The 18,684-nt window shown below is 38.6% G+C and overlaps 1 protein-coding gene across 4 annotated transcripts in view; it reads right to left on the reverse strand.

The window, feature by feature from the left end:
* Itpr2 (inositol 1,4,5-trisphosphate receptor type 2) overlaps positions 1-18,684 on the reverse strand; it is a 416,582-nt gene that overhangs the window by 218,673 nt on the left and 179,225 nt on the right. For all 4 annotated transcript variants that reach the window (XR_004518150.1, XR_004518151.1, XM_010615034.2 and 1 more), the window contains 5 exons: positions 6,965-7,054; positions 6,722-6,847; positions 3,698-3,820; positions 2,665-2,865; positions 1,062-1,313 (listed from right to left, as the gene is read on the reverse strand). Coding sequence is in view for 2 of the 4 variants with exons in the window: in XM_010615034.2 (XP_010613336.1) it covers positions 1,062-1,313; positions 2,665-2,865; positions 3,698-3,820; positions 6,722-6,847; positions 6,965-7,054 (792 nt within the window). In the remaining 2 variants the exon portion in view is untranslated. The remainder of the gene's footprint in view (positions 1-1,061; positions 1,314-2,664; positions 2,866-3,697; positions 3,821-6,721; positions 6,848-6,964; positions 7,055-18,684) is intronic.

Raw genomic sequence — 18,684 nt, forward strand, 5'->3', positions numbered from 1 at the left:
AAAAAAAAAAAAAAAAAAAAAAAAAATGTTCCATACTATGGATTCTTCTAGACACCAGTCCCAGAAGTAAGATCTGAAGGGTGAGAAGGAAAGGTTACCTTGGTGAACATGGACAGTGTCCTCAGAGGGAAGTGTGTGAGGGACAAAGCACAGCCAAGACCAGCGCCTCACATAGGGACAGAAGCTATGGGTTTCCTCACTGAACTATACATACTCTCACTGCCATTTTGTTTCCAACCCATCAAGGTTTGTGCGACCCTTGGACTGAGGTGTGAGCAGTTCCACAAAGTTTCAAAAATATTCTTTCAAGCCCATCCATACATAGGACTTTTTGGAAATTTTTAATCTGCCCTAACACCTTTTTATGTTACTGAGATTTAAAAGGTTTGGTTCCATGATATTTTCAGTGTACCACATGTTTATAAACTTTACAATAATATACCACAATTGAAAGAAATTATTACAATGTACATTCCTGGAAGCCTCATTAATAGAGCCCTTTGGCAGACAACCAGTTTCTGCTGAGGATTTTTTTTTTCCTATCATCAGAGCCAAACAGGACAGAGGGTGAAAGAAAGAGCATGTGTGATTACTGCAAAATGCGTGAGCATGTTTTCAAGAGCGAGTCTATTCATAAAGGCAGGATAGACCTGTGGTGTCTGATATGAGATCCTACAAAAATATCCTAGCATCTCCCATCAGTGATTCCAACATCTAAGAAGCACTTGTTTGATGCTCAGAAACATATTAGAGTCTAAGAGGAAACCTGCCTTTGTTTTCACCCACTGTTATGTTCAGAAGTTAGGAGACACCTGTAGTAGATTCCAGTTAACCAACTGGCAATACTTTAAAAAGGTTGATCCTCCTCCCTAACTTCTGACAGAACTAAATGTAGGCTTTGTATGTTCCTTTAAATTTTCTGAGTCATCGAGCTAAACACAATTCCTTGACTAAATATCTGATCTCATTATACTGTTAGTTACCATGAGGGGCTACTGGTACTTCGGTGAACTTTCAACATTAAGGACAGAGTGAGGCTGCTATGCTTTGGCCAGGCTCACCTCAGGGATGCAGTCATCATGAGTGACCACCCTCACTATGTCGTCCAGGGGCAGAAGGGAATTGCACTTGATTTCCGTGTACACATTTTTCCCCTCTGTGCATGCTGCCAGCAACTCCACAAGGGTGATGTGGTAGGCTAAGGGGCCACTGTCATCCCCTCGGTCTCTCTCTGAACACATCATGTGGAGAAGGATGGGAAATGAGGCTCTGTCATTGTAAAATATCAGCACGTCTTCACCCCCATTTATCAACTGAAATGACAAGAAGAGACTCTACATAGCAGTCCAAATGTTCATGCTTAAAATTATTTCCAAAGGCTTGACCTACCTGGAAATATGTATTATCTCTTTGTAAAACCATAAGCAATATTGCAAATGCAGAGCTATGCCAAGGCAAGATGGCAAAAAGATGATAATCATATGCCAAGTGATCTGTTACAAAAACTGTCAAAACCAGGCAGGAGTCGGACACGGTGACACACAACTGTAATCCCAGTATTCTGAGACACTGAGGCAGGAGGATCACAAAGTCCAGCCCAGCCTGGACAGGTTAGCAACATAGTGAGAAAGTGTCTCAGAGTAAGACATAAAATCGTTTTTGAATTCTTTCCTTAGTGATCAGAATATAAAAATCAAATTAGCTCCCACACATTTATATACAATCAGGAACTAGTGTAAATGCAAATATACATCTAAGAAAGGTAAACTTTATAAGTTTACTGTAATGTTCCTTACAATGTTAATAATAAGAATATACCTGTAAAACTTTAAAGCCCTAAGCTGAGTTCATGTTAAGATTTCTAAATGGCAGGAGGACTTGACACTGAATCAATGTAAACTCTTCCATTCCCAAAATAAAGGCAGATAATTATGAAAATGTCCCCACACCAACACAGTCTACTGTGTGACTGTGAGTGGAAGCTGCTTAATCCACACAGGCCCCTGGAAAGACATTCCACCATAGAGGAGTGGTTCACCCAGGGGGGTCCTTGGGCCCCTAGGCCCCAGGGCATCCAGTTTGGTTCCTCAAAACTTATTCATTACGTAAATCTTACTCAGTGTCAAACACGAAAATTTAAGGGGGCAAAATAAAGTACATCACTCATTTTTAAAAATAAATTCTTAAACTGAATAGCAAGTTTCTATCTATTGGAATAAAGTACAGGTGAGTAGTTTGCATTCATTATTTTGGGTCCCTTCAAAACCCTAGCATACAACGGCAAAGGACACCCATTCTGTAAGTCAGAAACCGAGCAACAAAGGCACGAGAAAATTTCTCTCTTTGCTGTAATACTGAAAACTTAAAAACATAACATGTTTGCCTCTTTAACTTCAAATGCTCATATGAAATCATAAGATTTTACCCATTATTCAGCAATACCCAAATTCATGATGGATAAAAAGAAAAAACTTAGAAAATCATAAGCTCAAGTTACACATGTTGTTCCAGTAGACTAGAGAGAAATATAGTTATGCTTCAGTAGTCATAATTCATTTAAATAATTTTCCAAACCTATGTTACGGTTTTTTTCTAATTAATAGAAAATACATATTTGAGCACACTGTTCATGGGAAGCAGATAAAATGCAAACTGAGAACATACCTCTGTCATGACCATATCCTGGCATTTCTTCACATATTTACCATCTGCTTTCACAATTGTTTGCAGAAACCTCAGGTACTCCACATGGCGGCCGTGTGTCTCGATGCAATGCACAAAATGCTGCACGACTCTCTCACTGATCTCATTGCACAGATGGTAATTGTTCATGAAGATGTACCGCATGGTCTCTGCTTCAAGGAGCTAGGCAGAGGGAGGAACGTGCCCTTGTAATGATGACAAGATCAATTTTCTATTCTACAGAACTCAGACTCAGTTCCCTGGTTGTGATCATCTTTATAATTGATACAAAGCCACAGTGCATTATCTGTGTGTGCCTTCCAGAGTATGCAGTGAAGTCAATAACCATTAAAAGAAATTTAACTCACAAGGGAATTTAGTATAGAAAAGAGCTTACACTCTCGAAGTACAACATGTAAGCAGCAATGTTCTTTAATTATTATTCCATTAAGTTAATTGGTGCATTTTAGGTACACATTATGATTACATCCATCATTGGGAATTTGTAACTGTACAAGACATATCGTGGTTCTTGTTTTGTCCCCATTCGCTTTCCTTCCCTTCTAGCCCTCTACTCCCCGCACCATTTACAAAATCAGTGTTCTTCAGATTGGTTTCATTATTTATTATTCAACATTAGTTCTTCCTTAAGATCTGCTTAAATGCATTTAACAGACCAGAGTTAACTTCATACTTGAGTTTTCCATGTTTATCTTATTTACTGTATCAACAACTTAATTCCATGTTTGGCCATATTGTTTTTGTAACATTAAACTATATACATATAAATGACATTGCCACTAACATATGAAATTAGTGTAATTTTAAAAGTGTTCTTAATGGAAATAAAAATAATTTTTAAAAGGAAATTTCTATAAGGAAAAAATGAGATGGTCAAGATTAGAAAGATTAGAAAAATTCTATTAATAAAAGATTAATAAAATTCTATCAATGCTACCAAAATAAATTTTATGCACACTTTACTATAAATATCAGTGGTCATGAGAATACTTACACCAGGATTTAAAAACAAATTCAGATGTTTATGAAGAAGAACTTGATTCTGTGGATTTCCCCGGCAAAAATTCTGGAGGAATGTGTGGGCCAGATTCATCACTTCATTCATCTTTTCATCGTTCTACAAGTCAACAGAGCAGCACGTGATACAGCGAAACAGACCTAAGTATAAATACTATCGAGAAATATGTCCTCTTACAATATACACTTTTTCTCTGCCTCCCCTTTCTATTTCCATGCTGTTTTTCTTCCCCGCATTCTAGATTTTGATCGGCCTCTCTATTTTTTTCTCACATTTATTCCTACTGATTCACAGCAGATCCTTTCTCCCAGTCTTGTGACTGTCTACCACATCTCTGGGCACAGCAAGCTCCTCCTCCCCTGCCTTACCTCACACCTCCTCTGTGCTTCCTTCCTTTTATTCTTTTTTTCTTTACTGTCTCCCCTCCTCTTTTTCCCTTCTTCTTATTGTCTTCCTCTTAGCACACATTGCCTTTCCCCTCCACCGTCAATTTCCAAGGTCCTACCAAATGCCACCCATTTGCTTACAGGAACCTCAAAAGAAATGTAGGCCTTAAAATTAACTCAGAGAGAATGAAAAACTCTCTTCTCAAAAAGGTGGAAGTTTAACATCACTTAAATGATCTAAAATTCTCATGTACAGATGATTATCATTATTTTTCATGTAGTCCATGTCAAACTTCCCAAAGGGACTCATGCTTTGAGTGCTAGACTATATTCAATGAATTAAACATTTTTTTCTAATGTAACAGTTTATAGGTGATGCCACTATAACTAAACAAGAAGCCTGTAGTCACTAATAGACCATTTCTTCATATTTAAAATAGGAATAAATTAAATAGACCAAGGATGGCGAACCTATGGCTCGTGTGCTATTTGTTAGCACTGAAAGCTCTAAAAGTGTCACCATCACTGAAATAGGCTACTAAATAGGGAAAAACCCCTCCATCCATAACCCCAAAACTGGGAATCTTTTATTTCAAAATCTAGGAGCTCTTTTACCTGGATAATTGAGAAATAGTTAGAAAACTATAAAAATACTTCAACCACAGAAATGCCTGATTCCCACCCAACACTGGCCACTGAAGAACATCATCAGGGCTACTGAAGTCATGTTTCTTTAGAACTTCTGTCTTATTCTTTGTTTCTGAACAATCTAGTTATTAAAAACAAGCACGGAGACAAGATGAAAGTAGGATCAATATCCTCGGTGCTTCAGTTATATTACGTGAAGAGGAGAATGGATTCTGTGCCCATTTCCATGTTATAAAATCAGGAAAAGTAATTTGGACAATAAATGCTAAGGATTTAATATCTTTTGTGGTCTTTCAGTAACTCTTCTATTGTGTTCTCTGCCAAAGCTTGAATTACACCAGTTTAGGAATGGTGTAACTTACAATTTTACATAAATTAAAAGTAACCATGTTGGGAAGGGGGCAGGCAAACCAATGAAAAGTCCAGATGGGGTGAGCATCCTTAGAGAAAGGTGGCCGGGTGTGCTGGCACCCAAAGGAGGGTCAAGGGCCACCCTCCCAGAGGCTCCAAGACTCTAGGGTGTGAAGGTACCCACAGAGGCATGACAGTAGTGTGACAGAAGACTACAGTGCAGTTTTACACAAGATATTGATAGACAAATAGCTATCCTGCAGGTAACGGGAGGGCAAATCTCCCAGCATTAGGGAATGGACATGCAGTATAGACAGGAAAGGAGAAACTAAAATGAGTCCCATGGTTTTGAAATTAGAGCTCTTGGTATAAAACCATGGCTTTCAATAATGCATAGGTAGATAAGAAAATAAATGTAACTGTATATACTGTGTATGCATTTATGTGTATGTGTGTGCATATGTACACACACACACACACACACACACACACACACACGCACACGCATATTCCCTGCCTTTGTCTATTTAGAGGACCAGGAGGGGTAACTCCCTGACAACAATAAGCATACTCAATTCTTAGAACTCTCTTTCTAGACAGCACTCTGCCCAAATGGAACATGGACTTCCTGACAAACTGTGTCAGAGCCGGAAGAAAACAAGTTGAGTCTGCAATATTGTATTGTTCCAGAAAGCAAGAAAGCACACACGGAAGGAAAAGGGAATATTACAAGATAGGAAATCTAGCTTTAAGGGGCTTCATTGGTCAAATCTGGGATAATCTGAGAAAATAAATTACAATGGAAACCTATTATAACCTATTGAATAAAACTAGCATCCACGTGTCCATATTGAAAATAATAAGTGAATGAATTGAAAGTTGGATAAAGAATGGGATAGAGCTGGGGATTTAGCTCAGTGGTTCTGCCACCTGCTTTGCAAGTGCAAGGATCCGAGTTCAATCCCTGATACCAAAAAAAAAGGAATGGGATATTTACTTAGTTTCACAGACTCTCTCCAAAAAGTACTTAGTAATTTACAAAGGAAAAATTAATACTTCACAATGGAGGATCCAGGCAGAGAATCAAATGACCAAAGTGGACATCATTAATAATAGGATAAATCCATGTACCACCTACTAGGAGGCAAGGAAAGGAACTTAGCATCTTTCTGTAATGTTCATGCCAAAAATACATTACAGAATTAATGAAGGAACAAGTGGTAACTCCAATTAGGGGACATTCTTCAAGGTAACTGGCAATCTGCGAAAGTTTTGAGCCTTTTGGCATGAGATTTAAATAGATATGATAACCACACAGTGCATGTTTCTAAAACGGATCTTTAGTCACACAAAACCTGACTCGGACAACAGGAGAAATCTGAGTGGTGTTTGGGATGGGGTGGCAGTAAGCTGTGTCTCTTTCCTGGCGAGGAAGGCAGCAGATGGTTACATGTAACTGTCCCTGATCTTGTCTCTGTGAAATATGCACTAAGGGCTCAAAGATGAAGGACTTATTCTCAAATAGCTAAGGGTGGGGGGCTTCTTTACAACCTTGCTATACATATGAAATCGTATTGAAGTAAAAAGATAAAGAAAAAAGTGACTAAGGACAAACCTTTTCGTAGGGTATTTGCAGAAGATCCAACACCACAGAATGGGCCCCCATATTTTTCAGTAACCGTTGATGTTGATTCCGACACTTTTTATTCTGCACACAAAGTTTACTCAGCCTAACCAAAATCTTTTTTAAAAAGGGGGGGGAAAGCATTAAATACAAAAAATAACAATTTAAGTATAAGCAAAATAGCATTTGTCATGCAAATGTAAACCTATGTTAAAATATCTTATACCCACTGACCTCCTTCACAATCCGGTAGTTATTGCTCTTATTGCTGTCGATCTGCGGTGTCTTTGTTCCATCTTGCACTGGACTTAAAATGTTTGATTCCTAAAATAAACACAAATGTATAATTTTATGCCATACATAACTTTGTAATAAATTATTTGCAATAAATAATTTAAAGTTGGTATTATTTTGTAATACATTTTTCAACCTGAATGGGGTTGGTTTTTGTGGGGTTTTGGGGGTGCTTTTTTATTGGATAAAAAATTCCTTGAGCTATATAAATTACAACCTAGTATGAACTAAATTACAAGGTAAATTGTTATTAATAATTAATAAATTAAAATGTTCACAGTTATACATACTGCTAGTGTGTGTACATTATTTCAGACATAGCATAGTTTATATTGCCTACATGAAAAGGAACAGGAAAACTCCAAGTCATAAAAGATGCAGTTTTATCATTGGGGATAAAGTGTACAGAAAGAAAAAGTGAGAAGCGTATCACAACAGTTCATCTTAGGGAAGGGAGGGAAGGACAACTTAACCCAGGGATTCCTTGCCAAGTTACCATGACAGCCTCAAGAGTCACAACCAGGAGCCAACCAAGTATGTACAGAGCCATCAAAATGAGAACAGGAAAATAAAACTTGAACTAAAAATAATATTTGCAATCACTACATTAGTAAAGCTTATTAAGAGTACCTGAAATGCCAAAAATACTTCGTTGTAACATTCGCCATCTGAAATACCATAATAAAAAGCAAATATGAGGAGTTATGTGTTTTTTAACTATAAACTATTGAGGTCACTGTATTAAAAAATTCACCAATTACAAACACTTCCCTTTAGAGCAAGTATTAAGATTTAATATGTGATTGATAAAAGACAACAGTTAATGGATCTAAAAGACAGGGCAGATATGCTCCCTCTTGCAAGAAAATCACAGCCTACTTAAAATAGGGAGAAATTTTAAAAAGATTTGAACTGGCAGAATTCACTATTGAAAGAAAGAGATCGACTGCAGCTTCAGACAGCTTTATGAGTGAGGTCAAGTTTAAGCCCCGGTCTTCAAAGGAAGAAACTACCTAGTTAAGCATAAGGGATGCATGAGTGGGCAGAGGAAGACTCGTCAATTGAGCAAGTCGCTTCAGCCAAAGGTCATGCAGCAGGAAAAGCATGTACTGCACAGAAAATGGCAAGGACTACCACTGCATGTTGCAAAAGGTAAAGCAATTACCTGGCAGGTTTACAGTAAGTATAAAATTGCCCTTGGGATGACTGTCACATTCCACTTGGGTCAAAAAATACCCTAAATTTCTGACTACTGATGGACTCTCAGAGTTAAAAGGGATCCCTGAATAAGCTCAAGAAAAAATAATGAGGAAACATAAGGCCAGTTGTTATAATTTCATTTGTCCTCAGCTGGTTTTGCTACTGTGTTCCATGATATATCACAAAATTAACAGGAAGCAACAAAGAAATAATACTCTCCTCGATAGTCAATTCTGATGAGGGCTTCAAGCCTCAAAGTGACCACAGCCATTTTAAGCCAGCACCACTCATGGGTCACTTTTGCTTTCCTCTTTTGCTTCTCTTCTGGAGATACTGTGTGAGGTTCTCAGTCTGACTACCACTTTAGCAGGTGACCCCTGCTCCACTTGTAAAGCAGACAGAAATTCCTCTAAATACCATTTCTTCATTTCTAACTGGAAATGTCCAGCATCACCAACTAACCTGTCTACCTTCCTTCCTGTGTCACAGAGAATAAAACTTCTGATGCTTGGATTTTGAAAAGTCCATCTCTTCTGCCCATCCTCCTGCTGTATCCCCGTTTCCTATGCACAAGCATTTTCTACCTTCTACCGACTCACTCATGTGTCTAAAAATACGGTTAAGTTGAGATTCTCCGTGCACTTTCAATAATTCAGCCCATCCTGGGAAACATTCTGGCCTCTCAGATTACTACTCACACCAATCATCTCAAAAGAATCATCTATGCCAACTGCCCTAAAGTTGCTTTACATACCAATGACTCATAATTCCTAAAACTCTCTTCAGCATTTGACTCATTGGCTCATTCCCATTTTGGCTAAACTCTATTCTCTTTGTTTTCTTATGACATTGCTACCTTCTACCTGTTAGTCATACGTCTTTTTCATTCCATAGAACTGGAACTGCAAAAGGTAACAGAAACAAATAGTGACAGCCTTGCAAGCTTTACCAATAGAAATTCTAGGGCTAGTTCACCAGCTATCACAATGAATACTAAGAGTGAAAGGAAAACGGTGCAACTACACTCCAGGTTAAAAAGAGGGAGGTGACTGAGCTAAATTCCTGGCTCTAGAATGAAAATTTTTGGAGTAATAGTTGTAAATGAATAAGATGTGGAGATATTGAGACCATTTCATTAATTTTAACCTAAAAATGTTCCGCCTCAGCAAAAATTACTGCAATTTATTAATAATAAACATTAATAATAAACCTAGAAATTGAGAGTCTTGATCTGGTATTAAATCACTTCAACTTTACTTAGAAATTGCCAGACCAGTGCTATATGTAATACTGTATATAGTACTTTTTATTGCTTATGTTTATGGATTTTATGTTTTATTGGTGTTAAATAAAGGGGATTTGCTGTGTTAAGAAAACTGTAAAAAAAGAAGGTAAGTATTATCCATAAGACACTAAATATTAAGTAAATCCTAAAAAGTTATAGAGGAAAATATTAAGCTATTTATGTAAAGAAAACCAGTGTAGATATGGAAAGTCAGTCCAAGTGGCTGAGATAAATCAAACTATTGATTGAGATGGAAAGACTTGAGGTCACAGAATGAGACAAATAGGGTTCTCTTTGATATCGAAATAACTTATTGATGAGAAGTAGAAATTACAAAAGCCAAAAATATAATCAAATTTCTTTTTTCTGGTCACAAAAGTGGAGGCTGAATTTTTAAAGGCCATTTCATTTTTTCTGGGAATAAAGAAATATTAAAGAAAACTAAATCTATACCACAAACCAGGATTATGATATTATCATGTCTAAAAGATGACAAAGCTCCTAAGGTAAAAAGATCTCTTCAATACACGTCCATTTTAAAGAAAGCAGTTAAAAAGACAGGTAAAGCTTCAGCACCTATATTTTACGCTGTGTTTTCCAAAACAATGGGCTGAAGAAAAAGCAACAGTCTCATTTTAAGAAAAGTAATCTCTGGCAAAATATACCAAATTACCAAAAGTCATGGTCTGTAGTTGAACCCAACGGAAGATATAGATAATGCTAAACCAGGTTAAGAAGGGAATTATGAAGAATGATGATTTTAATTTTAAATTTCCAGCAGTCAACACAAGAAACTGGCACTGGAAATTTCAATAAACAATCTATTTTAATTTCAGAGAATAATTCAGCTGAACAACGTATTAATCCATAGAATATCTGGCTAATTCCAAAGCAGTGATCAGAGGAATTTCAGAGATACATAAGTGATATAACTAAAGTTAGCTTTGTTGTTTTTAGTCCCAAAATGCTCTAAATAAAGGTGTTCTAAGAGTTTTCCTCCACAACAGCAAGAAATTGACTGTATTTTTTATATCCTATACAACTTCAGTCCAAAATCAATGCCCTAAATTTATTCTAATGACCAAAGATTAGAAAAGTACAAAATATAAAAACATGGCTTTTATACTGAGTCCCAGAGCTGAGCAGGTCCAGAAAAAAAAAATGTATAACACGGAGAACAGTGCTAGGCCGATCGCGCATGTGCAAACAATCCTTTGACAATGGTGAGGAAGAATAAATACCATGCCCTGATAGTACTTGTATTCTATTATAACTGCTGCCTATCACCTGAACAACCTAAATTTATTTCCTCTAACAGAATACACGAAACAACTGAATGAGACAGTTTTATACAAACAGCTACATTTTTAATTGCATAGTATGTACCATAATATAAAGCAGTAGTTTCAGAAGCAAGCCAGCAGGAAGAGTGGAAAAATTAGGCAGGCAACAGGACTCTAGGCAGGGACGAAAAGAGGGAGATGCTGCTTCGAAACAGAGGTTCCTCCACATCGTCTTTTTTTTTTTTTAAGTGAATAGAAGGGGAGCAAGTAAGCTTTACAGTCAATAGCAAACACAATTAAATAAAATAATGTTGCGTGGATTACATGGCAAACCAAATATCAGCACCAATTAATGGTGATCCAGCTTCTTAATTTAAGGAAGGGCAATTGTGCTTTTAAAAATAGAACTTTCCAAATCCTACCATGTAGAGCCGGCATGTGCAGCTGCGTGATTAAAATAGCTGGGTGCAGGCCTCCTATTGATCCCGCCCCAGTGGGGCGGGGCTTCCTCAGAGAAGGTGTGGAGTCAGCAGGCTGCAACTCCGCTCACCTCTGTACCGCAAGCCTTCTCTTCTCCTGACCTCTGTTCAGCCCAATCGGTGGCATCACAAGCCAACAAGCCTCCCCCGACTTCAGACACCAAGCAACAGAGACAAAGCCTCTCAGATTTTATTAGTCTCTCAGATTCTAATCCCCTTCAGACCACTGAATGATAACCCTGCTCTATGAATAACGTCATGTACACCAGTCATTTTGCAAGATACCAGGGCCTTTCAGAATGTCTAAAATCATCTGAGATGTACCAATCTGCCCTTGCAATGCAAAGGTAATTTGGACCTCATGGTATCGTTGGCTGATGGTTCTGCTTCCCTGGGAGGTTCTCAAGGCGGCTGGGATCAAGACCGCAGGGTCCTGAAGAACCTGTGTCCCACTACTGGCAGATAACATCGTGCTAGACTTCCCCCGGGCCCCGGCCCCAGTCCCCTCCCTACTAGAGAATAAGTACTCATCCCTCATTTACCCCAAGCCTGCTTCCATCTCCCTCCGTCCCAAGAAAAAAACTGGTGCTTCCTGATTGCTTTGATGTCCTTTGGGTTAGTATTGATGATGTTTAATCCGATGTCCCAGAACACACCCCGAATCTCCTTTACTGTATGAATTTCCAACAAATAAGGTAACAAAAATATGCATCCCTAGAGAGCAACCTCTTTCTTAGAGGTGCAGGGAATATATCAATCATAAATGTGTTTTACTGTAAACTTATTGAATTCATAAGAAAACAACAGGAACTCGTCGTATGGAGGAGGTTTTTTTGTTTTTGTTTTTGTTTTTGTTTTTTAAAAACATTGTCTCACCATGCTGTCCAGGCTGGCCCTTGACTTCTAGACTGAAGCAAACCTACTGCTTGAGCCTCCCCAGAAGCTAGGAATACAGGGATGTATCACCATGGCTATTTTATCCTAGTGTCTTGATTGTGTAAACCTCTTACAGTAGGAACTTAGAATCTTCACTAACTGCTTGTATTGAAGTGAGGGTGAATATGGAAGAATGGGGGAGATGTCAGATAGCAACTAGTCTCTTAACAGAAGGGAAGCACTAAGTTCAGGCTTAAAACAGTGTTAATTTTAAATGAGACTAGAAGACAAGAAGAGTATTATATCAATGGTATATAAAGTTTGAGCAAAAATTTGCCAGTACCATATAAAATGTATAAATAACAGACAAGACCCTTTCACCAACAGAACATCTTATCGTAACAAAGCATTGCACAGGAAATAAAATGGTGGCATAATAGAGTCCTTTCAGGCTCTCTGATACCTGATGCACAGTGAAAGTTTCCCTAGTCCCAATCATTGGGATAAGGCTGTAAGAGTTCATGGTACATACAGAGTGTATGACACAGGGATCAGTACTTTCTTTTACACTCACTGTCTACCAAGCATTCATTACTGAAATGTTTATGCCTGATCCAAGGACAAATGTCTGATCTGAATGTGTCAACTTGGATTATTACCTTATAAAACATTGGCTGGTAAACTATATAGGGGAGGAACTTCGAATCTTCACTAAGTTTGTATTGAAGTGAGAGTGAACAGAGAAAGCAGAGGGGCAATGTCAGATAGCAACTATTAAAACAAAGGGAAATACTAAGTTCAAGCTAAAAATGGTATTAATTTTAAATGAGGACAGACGAGAAGAAGTGAAAAGACTCATGAAGGAAGTAATTCAAATAATAATGCAGGAAATCTAAGCATCACATTTAAAAAGTCTTCATTACCACCAAGAAGAATGAAGATATATAAAGCTAACATTTGGGTAAAAACCAAAACTAACTTTTTAAAGATGTATGTTGTATTGAAAGGGTTTATTGATCCTTACCTCTGGCAACTACCTTCAGAGATAAGTAATGTGATATAAACAAATAAGATAAATTATGCAATGTGGCTGAAGCAAAAAAGGAAGATGGAGGTAAAAGGACAGATTCTAAAAAGGAGAATTCAGAAAATAACTGCCCAATATTAATGAATAACAGTTCTTCATGACATTACCATAGCATTCCTTCCTTACTGGTCAGTTCTAGTAGCAAGTTTGTGTTAAAACATATTGACTCTGCATACCAAGCCATGAGGATTTGGCATTCTACCGGTCACTGATGTCAAAAGTCAATTTGTCAGTTGGGTGTGATGGTTCATGCTTGTAATCCCAGTAGTTTGGGAGGCTGAGGCACGAGGATCACAAGTTCGAGTCCAGCCTCAGCAATTTAGTAATTAAGCAAGACCTTGTTTCAAAATAAAATAAAAAAGGGCTGGAAATGTAGCTCAAAGAGAAGGCCCTGGGTTCAATCCCCAGTCACACACACACACACACACACACACACACACACACACTCACTCACAGAGTCAGCACATCAACTGTAAATTACACGGCAGAAACAATGTTTATGTAGAACAGTTTTCCAACTGGGCAGAAACAAGTGCCCCTACTTGGAAAGCAGAGCTTTCTTACAAGGTATTCTTCAAGAGGAAATTATCTCTTTCCAGATTCATTAAAATATTATAGGCAGCAATATTAGATAGAAATTAATACAGTCAGAGAGGGACTGGGCTATCAAGGGAGTCAGCTCAAAAATAAAGACATCAAATTTGTGGCTGGAGGCGCACCTGAAGAAGGCCAGGCCGAGACAAAGATGCAATGGGCCAGTCTCCATGCCTCCCTAAGGGATAAACTTGGAATTATACTGCAATTAGCACCTCCTGGTCCAGGAAGTCCAGATAAGGCATCAGTCACCTAGGTGGATGACTGGAGCATCGGGCCCAGTCCTTCCCCAAAATGCCTTTGTTCTTTCCATGTCCCCTTGCTACATGACCTGCTTCCCTATTCGATCAATATTAGCTAAGTGGCTAGACTTGTAATCCTATAGTTTTTTGGCCTGACCCACACTATACCCACACTGTGACCTTGCTGTAATAAATACCCCTGACAATGGGCCTCGGTGGCCACCTGACTTCAGAGGACCTGTCCTGTCTCTTGAGAGCTATTCCTGTTCCCCAATAAACCTTTCCTCCTCTTAACTACCCTGTCCTTTGGAGTTCACTCCTGGATTTCAGGGACTTGAACTTGGTGTATCTGCCATCTAGCAAGGTGGAAGTTACATTTTCCCCTATATCAAATGCAGCGAAGGCCTGAAGCAATAGGTAAAGACTGGAGCACAGATTTTGCATTTAGGAAATAATGGAAGTAATAGAAATCCAACAACCAAAGAAGATACGCCTAGAAAGAAACAGAAACAGTGATGGAGGGATGCAAGAAGGAAGGGAGAAAAGAAATACATTAATTTATAAATAATTAAGTATAACAATCCATAAATACAATGAAGATAAAGCTGCAAGCTAAAATGCACATGCCTACAAGGGACGTTAACACTAAGAAAGACAAACAAAATCTCAAAAAAGAAAAGTTTATTATTTCTCAGTAAAATAAGATCAGGAAATCACCAAAAGGACTTATAAACAGATGTGCTTAAAACCACCATGGAAACAAGGACGAACAGCATGGTTTCAGCACGTAATAGAGAAAAGGAAGACTCCATAGCATCCCGCAGCATGGGCAAGGTGGGCTTTCTGGGGAAGGAAAGACTACAAACCAAGCACTAGCAGCGGCCATGATCTCCCATCAGCCAACAGAGAAGGGCCAGTTACGCTGCCAGGCACCAGTGTGGGTTTCGATTTCCAAATAACTGCTCTTCCCAGACCCACAGTAATTTCTTATAAGGCAATTGTGAGAAAACCCTTCTCAAAGAAGGTTCAAACAAACTGCTTTGGCACCAGGCAGTGCCTATGGTTCATACCAACTTCTTGGGAACACCAGCTACGGAGCAGACAGAAACTGGCCCTCTCAGGTGGGGGATGAGAGCGGTAGCCACAGGTCCAGTGGGAAGCAGTTAGTCTGCAGCTCCTTGGAAGAGAGCAATTCCTTCCCCACACACCCATTCTCAGCCAGCTTACTGACTGGACAACCCAAGGTGAATCCTCAGAGACTTTATTGCCCCAGTTAATTTTTCTCCTTAATCACATATTCATTAAAAGAATAAAAAATCAGAAATAAAAACAGGCAACTGTGAATCCACAATGGATAGATATGAAAAAGAACCAACTCGAAAACTTGAAAATGTTCTATATGTCCTCTAAATAAAAACTGGATAAACAGTTTAAACATCAGGCTTTAAATTGTGAGAGCATAGGTAATTTTTTAAAAAGAATCTGGAAACCACATATAAGTGGGTAGATAGATAGAGATAGATACATACAAATAAAGAAGCAAAATCACTGTAAGAAAAATACACAGCCACAATAAGTAACTTGAGCAGGGGATTCTCTTGGGAGCCCTGTGGTGTCCAAATGACCTGCTTCTCCAGCCTAAATAAAGAGATGGATGAACACACAAGGGCAATCCTGACTTAACCCACTCAGATCTGGTTTCTTGAGTTAATCTCTCCTTCTATATTTAGAAGTCAACACATATGTGAACATGATGAATTAGTAATTTCTCCTGCTACTAACATTGTCAACTTGTTCTGTTCTAGCTTTTAAGCGAAAGAAATTGTGGTGCGGTTTCTTAATGTCAGGGAAAGTTTCGTAAAGGGAAATACTGCCGGAGGTAACAGATAGGACAGATGGTAGGCACCAGGGATGCAATGGCCACTACATACACTCTCCTCCTTATTTATAATCGATTCGTAAGAGTAATGGGATAACTTTGGATCTTATGCTGAGATGTGTTAATATTGCTAGATAAACTGACAACTCACCTTTATTGCCCACATGCTGTACAGAATCTATAAATGAAGAGGAAAGAAATGTCTAAATTTCTTTAATTACCAAGACGAAGAATCGCATTAAGGTTATCTAGTCTTCTGGTAAGAAAGCAGGCACAAAGACCATTATGAGCTGTTTTAAAACCATGCCAATGATCCTATGTTTGGAGTCTTTGTAAGATTTACAGAACAACAAAGAATTATTATTTGTATGGTCTGCTAGAGCAGACGCTGCCTACTAGTGACTGTTTCCATTGATACTGTGATATATTCCATCCTGTTTACAAGGCATTGCCCCTATCTTTGGCTGTAGTTTCATTGCATAACATAAGTATTCGGTCGTGTGTAAGTTAGTGATTTTATAATTTCTCACTTTTTTTCTCCTTAAATTAATCCAAGCTTCTTGTGACCTCTTTGAGTACATTTCTAGTGTTATCTTGCTTGCTCATGCTTTCATAACTTCACTCCTGACTTTAAGCCTGAGGCTCTTCATTCGTTTCCCACCTTGCTCTTCTGTTCTTCTAAACCATTCCAGATTCTACCAGATGCCATTTTCCGAGCTCTCTGCCCACGAATCTTCAGAGATTCCCAATGCTCAACCATTTAAAGTACAAACCGCTTATTCCTAGTTGGTGTTGTTACTTCTTTTGAAAACATTAGCTAGCTAACTGCTCTCCAGCCTCCAAAACAGGCCTGTGCCATACCTTCTACAAGTCAAAAGCCCACAGTGATTCTCCCTTTTCTCTACTGTGTGGTTCAGTACCAGTTCCGTGTCTGTCTTGTCGAATGCTACTATACGTGTCTGTCCTGTGTGTTCCATCTTGGAGGGCAAGAGCCACATCTGGAACATTAGACCGGATTCTAGATATCACATTCTAAGAAAGAAAATGAGAAATCCAAGTGAGCGTGATGCTGGGTGAGCACGATGGGAAAGAGTCCAAAGTTTCACTTCAAACAGAACGTCTTAAAGGAGGGAGCCACTCTGGAGAAACATGGCAGCAATGAAGAAAAAGAGGTTCCGGTTTGGTCCAAACTGCCTCAACCGTAGCTTCATGAGGAGACATTATATGGGCTCCAAACACAGATGAGCTCTTTACTGTTAAGAACTGTCAAGGTGAAACGGTAAAATAACATTCAGAGAACCTCACACATATAAGATGACAGACATAATATTTCACGTATCTTTTACACACCATGAAAGTACACAAAAGACGTCAGCACACTATTCAAGCATTTATTTCATTATTGGCCCTAAGGGATTTAGTTCACAACTAATAACATGGATTCTGAGTTTTAACATCACACACACATACAGCACAAAGGGGACAAAGCTTGCATCCTGAGAAAGATGGAAGATATTATTAGAAACCCTAAACAAGTCAGCCATAGTGGCACAGACCTGTATGCCCAGCATTCTGGGAGGCTAAGGAGAAAGACTGTAAGTTCAAGCCCAGGTTGACTTAGCAAGACCCTGTCTCAAAATAAAAATTTTAAAAGGGGCTAGAGATACAGCTCAGTGAAAAGGCGCTGGATTCAGTCCCTAATACAGACAGACAGACAGACTGTGGAACAAAGCCAGTAAAAGCAAAGGCAGACACCTCAGTGATAAATCAAACAAAGATGCAGCCTACAGAAGTGTCAAGAGGTACAGATCTTGGCCTTGGCTCTGGTCAAAGTTACTACTGAGGCACCTATATACAAAGATATCCCCACTTTCCTTCACGGGGTAGGATTGGAATTTCCACTAATAAAGTGGCCCCAAAGCCCCAAACCAAAAATTGTATTTAATATGGTTACAGAATGCAGTATCTCAAAATGCTTCACAGAAGCAAATGAAATCTCTGAATTGAATACAGCCCTCAAAAGAATTTCACTTTTAATGTTCCAAAGAATTTAAGCTCATAACAGCAAAAAATTTTTTTAAATCCTTCTAACCACATAAATAAGCTCTTCCCAAGGAATTCTGTAAGAATAGCTAACTTAAAATTGAAAGCACCCTCCTACTGAAAACCAGATTCTAGTTATAAACCTATTTGAAGTACATTTCTGAATTCATTAAAAAGAGGGGTACAACTCCCAGAGGTTCCCATCCTCCCGCTCATAAGCAGAAAAATATTAACCAGAAATGAGATCAGAAGGCTCCAGTCTAACAGGGCACAGGATGAAGATCCCAGAAGGCAAAAGCCAGTACTAGCTGTGCAACCTGGGAACTAAGTAAGCCCTGAGCAAGCATCAAATTTGGGAAGCTAAACCCAAAATTCCTATTTTAAAATAGGTGATCAGGAAGGGAGCTACATGGTCTCAGACCAGCAGCGCCCCCTGGCTTCAAGATGATGCAATCACAATTTCTCTACGGGAGAAAAGCATCCCCTATTCAACCACTCCTACTAAAGTCAAAAAGGAAATGGGCTCAAAGCCTGCAAGCAAATGGTTATAATGGCTGTATTTATAATTGCCCATAGACAAGCTAACTGTAGTATATCGATGCAATGTGCTGTTATACTGAGAAGAAGTGAGGTATTAAACTACAGAAGAGTATGGAAGAAACAAATATACATTTCTAAATCAAAGAAGACAG

This window comes from Fukomys damarensis, unplaced genomic scaffold (assembly GCF_012274545.1).
Source record: "Fukomys damarensis isolate Sample0158 unplaced genomic scaffold, DMR_v1.0_HiC HiC_scaffold_19, whole genome shotgun sequence".
NCBI classification, from domain to species: domain Eukaryota; kingdom Metazoa; phylum Chordata; class Mammalia; order Rodentia; family Bathyergidae; genus Fukomys; species Fukomys damarensis.